The 9,635-nt window shown below is 42.1% G+C and overlaps 1 protein-coding gene across 2 annotated transcripts in view; it reads left to right on the top strand.

Annotated features, from left to right (window-relative positions):
• Window positions 1-2,444: 2,444 nt before the first annotated feature.
• Window positions 2,445-9,635, top strand: part of Marf1 (meiosis regulator and mRNA stability factor 1) — a 50,406-nt gene continuing 43,215 nt past the window's right edge. The window contains exons 1-3 of one of the 2 annotated variants that reach the window (XM_021660546.2): window positions 2,445-2,596; window positions 7,276-7,477; window positions 8,801-8,938. In XM_021660546.2, the coding sequence (XP_021516221.1) occupies window positions 7,337-7,477; window positions 8,801-8,938 (279 nt within the window). In that variant the 5' untranslated portion in view covers window positions 2,445-2,596; window positions 7,276-7,336. Of the gene's footprint in view, window positions 2,597-7,275; window positions 7,478-8,800; window positions 9,476-9,635 lie in introns of both variants that reach the window. The other variant, XM_021660545.2, reaches the window with a different exon arrangement.

The following is a 9,635-nucleotide window of genomic DNA, read 5'->3' as shown; positions in this document are numbered from 1 at the left end:
TGTGCAGTGCCCAGGCAGATCAGAAAACGGTGTCAGATCCCCCAGGACTAGACTCAACAGACTACTTTAAGCCATTTGGAATATCAGGGCACCACCACCACATCTTCTGGATGTCTCTTAACCACTGTGCCATCTCTCCAGTACTTGGCCAAGTCTATAGAGAAAGTAAAATTGAGTTCTTTAAAAAAATATTCATGAGTAAGCTGGTCACAATGGCAAATGCCTCTGGCAGACAGCAAGATGATCTCTGTGAGTTTGAGGACAGCCTGGTCTACAAAGTGAGTCCAGGACAGCCAAGGCTACACAGAGAAACCCTGTCTCAAAAATCCAAATAAACAGAAAACAAAACAAAATAAGCAACAACAACAACAACAACAAAACCATTCATGATTCTCACTTTCTTTAGCTTTTCCTTTAGTCTAAGCGGCTGGCTTTATTTACTACATTACCTGTTGTCCCTAGCATACCTCCCAAGTAGAAAAAATGCAAAGCAAAGTCAAAGGAAAAAAAATTTCCCTCTTTTATGTTTTATAGCTAAAAATGTGTACAAATAACAACTAAGCATCACAATTACTTTTTAAATATTTTTAGACAGTACTGTCAGGATTCAAAAATTGCTAGAATTAAATGGAGGAAAAAGAAACACCTACAGAGAGACTCTGTAAAAACAAAACAACTGGAATCTTTTTCATCTATTTCAATTCTCCCTTGGAAACCCCTCCCCCCCCACATACACAATGGTGCTCTTAGTGATAACACACTTCTAAGCTGGCAGTCACTGTGTGCCTTCTGAAGAATTCAATAGAAACACAAGGGATTCTTCAATTATATGTCTGAACTTGACCTCCTGACGCAGGTTGACAGGGATGCCAAATGGATGTATTCATCCCACGTACTGCTGAGTCTCATCTAGAGACTCAGGAAGAAAAGTATTTGGCAATTTCTGCTTCCTAATTAATTGGCAAAGTTCATTTGTTTCCTGGAAGACTTTTAAATTTTAAGTATAAACTATTTAAAAGTGTTACTCGGCACATTCTAAACTATGCCTACATTTAGATATACCTTTTCCCTAATTTGCAACAGGAAATAGCAAATAGCTGGTTATTTCAGAAATAATCTTTTCCCCTATTGAATCCTTAAACTCACATTTAAGCCAGGTATGGTGGAGCACACCTTTATTTCTCGCACTTGGGAGGCACAGGCAGATGGATTTCTTGAGTTTGAGGCTAGTCTGAACTACAGAGAGTTCCATCAGGACAGCTACAGAAAAACCCTGTCTTGAAAGACAAACAACAAAACAAAACAAATCCAACTCACTCATATTTAGATCAAATGGTGGTGGGAGATACAAAGCATGGTTTATCCAATTAAAACACAAAGTACTTTAAATACTTTGATTTTTATAGTGTTTTATAAAGTTTTATAGTGTTAACGCCTTTTTTTTCATGCCCAACCTGTCACCTGAAAAGTATTCATTTGTAAGAAAGCCTTTACTCCTAGCCTTTAGAAGACAAGGACTCTTGAGTTCGAGACCACCACGGGGCAAGTCCCAGGCCAACGCAGAGCTATAAAAAAAAGGAAAAAAAAAAAAGTCTTCAAAAAGGAAAAATAAAAATGGGTATGCTATCATGTACTTTTACTTGTTGGTGACAATATTCAGACTAGTCTTTGCATGTACAGCTGGACCAAAACTGCTAGAGGCAGGAAGGGCCTTGCCAAAAGCCCATTTGCAGGTTTTAACTCTCACTAGCCACTAGGTAGCACCAAAAGGTGCTGTGCAACATGCACAATTTATTCTGTAAAAATAAAGGACTATCACGTGATGAATCAGAATGTTAAAAACCCGTAACAACACTTTATTTCACATTAATCTTGTCTCCTTCGTCTTCCTTCCCTTCCTTTAAGAGCTTGGACCCTAGGAAATTTCATTTGGCAGGCTTTTCCTTGTTTCTATGACAAGAACCTCCAGTTCTATGCCTGGAGGCTCCATTCGACCTGGCGAAATCACGGCAGCGGTAAGAACTCCTAAACTGGGGGTTCGCGCTAAAAAAAAAAACCGAAGCCGACCCCCGCAAAACATCTATTTGGGGGTTTATCGGGAGGGGACTGAGCCTGACGAGGCTACAGGGCCGCGAGGCCCCGACCCCCCCACTTCCCATCGTTCCCCGCGCGGAGAGGACGCATGGGAGAGGGCGGAGCGGAAGAAAAGACTGGGCCAGATGCGGGGAGGGGTTGCTGCAGAAAGAGGATGGGAGGAGCGGGGGTATGGGCGGGGCTAGTGTAGGAAGATACAGGGCGGAGCGAGGACCGGGTGGAAATAGGCGGAGGGAGAGGGCGAGACTATAGGGGAGGAGCAGAGAAAGGGTGTAGTAATATGGAGGAAGAACTGAGGCGGGGAGGAACGGAGAGAGGGGCGGGACTAGTAGTATCGGTTTTGCGACAGAGGAGGGGCAGCGCGGAAGCGGAAGCGGAAGTGGAGGGTGCGCTTGGCGGCGGCGGCGGGAGCTGCGGAGTCGGGAATCAAAATAAAGGGCCTGGGGGGCGGGGGGAAGGCGGCGGGGTCGGCATGTGAGCGGAGAAGGAGCTGGCGGCTGAGGTGAGTCCTCTGTCAGTGCCGGGACTCCACGGGCTCTCCGGGCGCTGTTGGGCAGCAGCGGAGCTGGCTCGGGAGCGGCGCCTTCTTCCTCAGACTGATGCTTCTGGGGTCGGAGGACCAAGACTGGGACCAGCCGAAGGGGCCGCGTGAAAAAGTCCGTCTCCCATGTCCGCCCGGTCTCTTCCGGAGAGTGTAGCTCCCCTCTAGCGCCTGCCTCCCTGCCTGCTCCTGGGCCCTTCAGGTGTCAGTAGCAACCTTTGCAGGGTGTACAAAGTTGGAAAGTTGAAAGAAGGGGCAGCGGTGGGGCTGCGTCCCTTAAGCTTTTTTGTTTTGTTGTTTTGCAGTCCTCCTGAGCGGACGGTCTCTCTTAGCAGCTTCTTTGGATGCAGCTTCAGTTTCAGCTACTCCCTCCATCAATTCTAGCATGAACGTGGTAGTACACTCTTTAGAGTTTGCAAAGCACCTTTCTGGGGTAACCAAGAACTTTCTAGCTGTACTAGTATCTTTTGGATTCCTCAGGATCTTCCTGTTTTGCATATAAGGAAATGGTCAGCTAAATGGCCTTCTTTACATTTAATGAGTCTGTCCGGCCGTCATTTATTGGCATTTGTGAGGCACAGCCGAGTTGCTGGGTTCAGGGGATACCGTAGTGAATAAGAAAATACAGTCAGTGTTGTCATGGAATTGATATTCAAATGGTGGAGTAAAATAATAAAGCATCAAATAGTTATTTTAGGTAAAAGGTAGAAAACAAACAGATACATAGAACTGGTAAAATAACACAGTATGGGAGTTTGTGGCAAGGAGAGGCCATTTGAGAAATAATTCATCATCCGGTACCTCGTCACCAAACTACAAATAACGGGGTTGTGATGATTATCAGACTCACAGGAAGTGGGCCTTATGTTTAGAAAGATGATTTTCCCACAGCTGCACAGATAGAAAGGTAGCCATGAGGACCAACATGCAGGCAGTACAGTGTCACAGGCTGCATTCTCAGCCAGTGTCTAAGTTGCTCAAAGACAGACAGAGTGACAAAAGGAAAGACTCTCACATCAGATCTTCCTCTGCTGGTTCAGTTGCTTAAATGGAATTCCTAGGAATATTCGGGAAAATTTTAGGCCACAGGCCACACTAATGTTTTTCCTTTTATTTATTTGTGCTGAATAATCTATATATGTCCATCTGTCTATATATCTATTTTATCTAGAGACAAAGTCTCACTGGTGTGATCATGGCTGCCTAGAACTTGCTGTGTAGCCCAGTCTGCCCTTAAACTTGCAGATATCTTTCTGCTTTTCTTTCCTGTGCCACCGCTCCTGGCTCTTTGACTGAGCAATATTGAAGGTACCTTGGTGTAGAAAGAGTAGGGTTATCCTTTTGACCTCAACCTAGCTATGAAACTATTATGTTAGACATGTTAGTTCGTTTTTAGGATTTTGCTTTGAAAAAGTCTGAGCATGCTGAAATTATGAACACTCAATCACATCACAAATTCTCATGAATGAGTGGAGCATGTTGGCTGATATACAACCTGGATTTTTGGGGTGGCGGTTGCCTTTGTTTTGCTGAGACAGGTTTTTCTGTGTAGTCTTGGCTGTCCTGCAACTCTCTCTGTAGGTCAGGCTGGCCTTAGCTTACACAGATCCACCTGCTTCTGACTCCCCAGTACTGCAATTATAAATGCATGCACCACCACTAGGCTCAACCTGGATTTAATAATAAAAACAGGTATCGTAATTCAAACAGTGATGGTAGTTAACTTTGTCTCCAAATTATTTTCAGGTGTGTACTAAGTTAATTCTCTGCTAATTCCTTCATTCAGCAAATAATTACTTTGTGATTACCACAGAATAGATCTTGGATTGAATACAGGAAACAGTGATGAAAATGGGCAGTGCATACATTTTCTAATTCATTTTTTTATAATGTTGTATACAGACAAAGAAACAAACTTCTTTTTCTTCCTTCTTTCCCTCCCTACTTTGCTTTCTTCCCTCTCTGTCTCGCTTTCTGTCTGGGATTTAACCTAGAACCTTCCAGATACTAAGCTCCATACATCCCCAGCCTACAAACAAAAACTTAAAATTTATAGTTTCAGCACACTGGACAAATAGTAAATATATTGGGTTTTACAACTGGATCATGTGGCAAAGACTCAGGTATCAACTACAGTACAACTCAGCAATAGATAATATTTAAATGAAGGCGTGTAGCTTTGTCCTAATGAAACTTTATGGATACTTTTTGAATTTCATGTTTAGGAAACTTTCTTCAGAATTAAAAAATAATCATTAATATAGTCTTAGTTCACAGGGTATTTAAATACAAGTGTGTTGTGGCTTATTCCTGTAATCTCAGCATTTGGAAGGTTGAAGCAAGTTTGAGGCCAGCCTTCAGGAGTACAGAATCAGATTTTCTTCCAGAAACTAGGTAGACATAAACACACAGGTATATAGGCAGCAGGCTGTCTTTGGCTGGCACATCATAGTCCTTTATGTGATCAGTGCATCCAGACTTGAAATACATTATGAACCATTCTCCTTTACCTTGTCATGGAAATATAAAATCTCTTAGAAGCATCTTTTCAGAGATACAGCTGAAAGAAATTATCTTCTGCATGCACAGATGAAATCTCTGATAAAAGAATCACTGAAAATGGCCAGTGTTGGGCTGTTGTGGTGAGGACTTAAAAATAAGGTTTAGTTGTTCTCACCATTATTAGCTTTCTCTCTGCCCAAAGAGTGTGCATTGACTTTTAGTGTACTAAGAATGTGCTGGGGTTGTGACTTTAATTCCTGAATGTTTGGTGATCTAGTCTATTACATTGCATTTTTATTGTAAACAAACTAAGAAATCGGTTGGATGGTTTCTCTGGTAGAATAGAATTCAAAGTCCTCAGAGGTCATTTAATTTGGCCCTTCTGTGCTCATATCAGGCATGGAAAGGTTGATATTGTGGTTGTTCTTTTACTAAGATTAGATGTGCTTTGCTGGTAACTTCTTTGTTGTCCTAAGCAGAACTTATAGAAAGAAAATCTGAAACTTTATAGGCTGGTTGTGGTATCCCAGCACTAGGGATGCAGAGGCATCCTGAACTACATAGAAGCCAGCCTAAACTACATAGTGAGTATCAGGACAGCCAATACTACACAGAGAAACTCTGTCTTGAAAAAAGAAAAACCATAGGAAAAGTCTGCTTAGAGCCCAGAGGCTTATTTCAGCTAAGTGAAAAGGAGATTTCTTACCTAGAAATGTGCAGTGTCCGTGATTTGCCTCTGTCCTTCAAGTATGGCTGTGTTTTAAAAATAAATAAGACTCATCTATAGTCCATTCTCATTTGAAAAGTTCTAGTGGCTGGGGAGGTGACTCAGTAGGTAAAGTGCTTAATTGTATAAGCATGAGGAACTTGAGTTCATTCCCTAGCACCTATATAAAAGCAGGGTATGGTGGTAACATGTATTTGTAATCCCAGTGCTGGGGCAATAGAGACAGGTAGATTCCAAGGGTTCACAGCCAGCCAGACTAGCCCACATTGGTGAGCTCCACGCTTATTGAGAAACCTTGTCTTAAAAAAAAAAAAAAAAGATGAAAGGCAGTAGATTGAGGAAGAAATCCAAGGCTGATCTCTGCTCTATACACATGAAAGAGCACTCCCTTGACCGCCCATTTGCACACACATAGAAAAGAACTCTTGAGATATGAAGAATGGCAGATCATAAATGGTGTGTGTGGTATTTGTACATGTTCATGTGGGGGTGTGTACATGTGCATGCATGCAGGTGCACATACGTACATCTGTGTAGAGGTCAGAGTTTATTGTTGGCTATCTTCATCTGTACTTTTTATTTAGTTTTTTTAAAAAAATACAGGTTTTGGGCTAGGGAGATGGCTCAGAGGTTAAGAGCACTGCTCATCCAGAGGTCCTGAGTTCAATTCCTGGCAACCACATGGTGGCTCACAATCATCTATAGTGGGATCTGATGCCCTTTTCTAGCATGCAGGTGTACATTCAGATAAAGAATAAGTAAATAAATAAATCTAAAAATAAAAAAAATTACAGGTTTATACACAGATGTAGGGGTATCACTCTGACTTCCCATTTGCACACACACAGAAAAGAACTCTGAGATACGAAGAATGGCAGATCATAAATAGTATCTGTGGTATAACATGTTCATGTGGGTGTGTGCACATGTGCATGCATGCAGGTGCACATGCATATACATACACCTATGTAGAGGCCAGAGTTTGTTGTTAGTTATCTTCCTTATTATTCTCTACACTTAATTTAATTTTTTAAAAATTTACATTTATTTGTTTTGTGTGTGTGTTATATGTACGCATACCATAGCAAGAGTGTGAAGGTTGAGGACAACTTGTGAGAGTCAGTTCTCTCCAATATGATGATCCTAGGGGTAGAACTAAGGTTGTCAAGCTTGGAGGCAATCACCTTTAACCACTAAGCCATGTCGTTAGCCCCTCCCCATCTTAGTTTTTGACTCAGTCTCTTTACCAAATTTTAGAAGCCTTTAGTGAGCTGTGATGTCCTTGCTGTCTTTGTTCTTTAGGGTCTGACTCCTTGAGAGCCATTGTGTCATGAGCAAAGCCGCAGTCTCATATTTTACCATTATATAATGGGTACTTGTGCAAAGAAGTAACATTGACTCTTTTTAACAGGGTGGAAGAATGAGAGAAAAGAAAGATGAAAGAATGTTGAACCACATTGTCTGGCTATGTGATGGAAGGGAACAGAACTGAGAACCCTCCTAGCAGAACACTTGGATGGTTTCACCAAGATAACGATGCTAAGCCGTGGCTTTGGAAATTCTCTGGTTGCTTTTCTCGTCCTGAGCAGACATTGCCTCTTAGTTCCCAAACGGTAACTATATGCACACTGAATAGACGACAGGCACAGGTGGTCTGGGACAGTGTCTTCCCTGCCCATGTCACCCCTGTATGTTTTTATGATCTCTCACTCAATGGGAACACACTTGCTCAACTCTGTATTCCACTCTGATTAACAGAGGTTTTAAGTGTTTAAAATTGGGGAGAATTTGGTTCCTTAATTAAAGCCTTAAAGTTTAAAGCTTACAAAGTAAAATCAATGAAAAGTATAAAATAAATTGTATTTAACTATACTGTCTTTTTAAAAAATTTTACTTATTATGTATACAGTGTCTTGCATGTACACCTGTGGGCCAGAAGAGGGCACTAGATCTCATTATAGATGCTTGTGAGCCACCGAGTGGTTGCTGGGAATTCAACTCAGGACCTTTAGAAGAATAGCCAGTCCTCTTAACCTCTGAGCCATCTCTCCAGCCCTTACCTATACTTTCTTAAGTAGCTTTGGAGATAAATTTTTCTTTTATAGTCTAGGCTGGCTTTGATTTTGTGATCCTTCTGCCTTGGCCTCCCAAGTACAGGATTACGGACAGGTGTGACCACTGTCTATTGCCCACCCTCTTAGTTTTAAGTCTTGTAATTTAGAAAAGATGAACAATACCTTTTTGCTCAGAATTTCTTGTGAATATTTAAGTATATTACTTCTTTCCTGTTTGGTGGTACTGAGTTTGAACTGAGAATGGATAGTTCTAATCACTGTATCTTTGTATTGACCTTAGTATAAAAGCTACATTAAAGCTTCAGTGTTTCCTCAGTGCTGTCAGCCGCACATCTGGGCTACTTTGGACAGATGTCTTGTTTCATTCATAGTGTTTGGAATATCACTTTTCTCCTTTAAGGAAAACCCTTCTAAAACCCTGTACTCACCACCTACAGAAATAAATGAAAGGAAGTCATTTGCTTATAAACCACCTTCCTTAATGCTGCCTGTGAAATCATGGTTTGCATACTTAAGTTCTCTTTAGACAGTGCTTTGAAGCAAGGGGAAATTATGTATAGTCCCTGGGATCTGCAGGGTTAATCCGGCTTCCTAAGACTGTACAGAGAGCGTTTTGCCTGTCTTAAGGTTCTGAAAAGCATAGCATTAATTTTAGTTGTATGTTTCTTAGTTGCCTTCCTGCAGACTTCTCTGAGGATTATCCCGGTCTTAGCTAGATGCTGTTGTATTTGGTCAGTTATGATTAAGTGGTATAAAGAGAGTTGAATATTATTCTTTCCATTTTTTAATGCAGTATTATATGAAAGAACAAAATACAGTGGCCTCCAAAAACTGACTTGTGTTCTGATCTTGTCTCCTCAGAAAGAGTACATGGAGAACAAGAAAGGTGCTGTGGAATTAAAGGATATACCATCTCCCCTTCATGTTGGCTCTAAACTTTTCCCAGCAGTCCCACTTCCTGATATTCATTCTCTTCAACAACCTAAAGTACAGCCCAAAGTAAGCTGCTGTGCTCATTGCCCTAATGAATCCTCCACTTCGCCCATGCGTTTCGGTGGTGGCGGTGGCAGTAGTGGAGGTTCTGGGAGCTTGATTCACACGGGCTCACTCTTAGACTCATCAAGCACCGGGACAGTCACATGTCAAGTAGGGTCAGGGTTTGCTTTCCAGTCCGTGTCTTCACTGCAGAATGCCTCCACTAGGAACAACTTGGTGGGCCTTGCACGTGACCTCCCCAGCATGTGTGTAGAGAGTAACCTAACTTCCTGCAAGCACCTGCCGTGTTGTGGGAAGCTTCATTTCCAGTCGTGTCACAGTAATGTGCACAAGCTGCATCAGTTCCCGACTCTCCAGGGCTGCTCCTCTGCTGGCTATTTCCCCTGTTCTGATTTCCCAAGTGGGGCTCCTGGGCATTTGGAAGAGCGCCTTTCCCAGTCAGAGCTTACACCTCACTTGTGCACCAACTCTCTTCACCTAAATGTGGCACCTCCGGTTTGTTTAAAGGGCTCACTTTACTGTGAAGACTGTCTAAACAAGGTCTGTATCTTATTCTTTATCTTGGGGCAGATGAGGTTTGGTTCTGTTTAGAAATGCCTCTATCATGGTATTTCTTTACTAGGCATGGGGTTGAAGATTCTTCATAATGTAGGGCACACTCCCATCAGCATAGCTGTTTCTGATGCTAAAAGATGCAAAG

This window comes from Meriones unguiculatus, chromosome 11 (assembly GCF_030254825.1).
Source record: "Meriones unguiculatus strain TT.TT164.6M chromosome 11, Bangor_MerUng_6.1, whole genome shotgun sequence".
NCBI lineage: Eukaryota > Metazoa > Chordata > Mammalia > Rodentia > Muridae > Meriones > Meriones unguiculatus.
The sequence above is the reverse complement of the archived record's forward strand: the minus strand, read 5'-3'. Positions and strand labels throughout refer to the sequence as shown.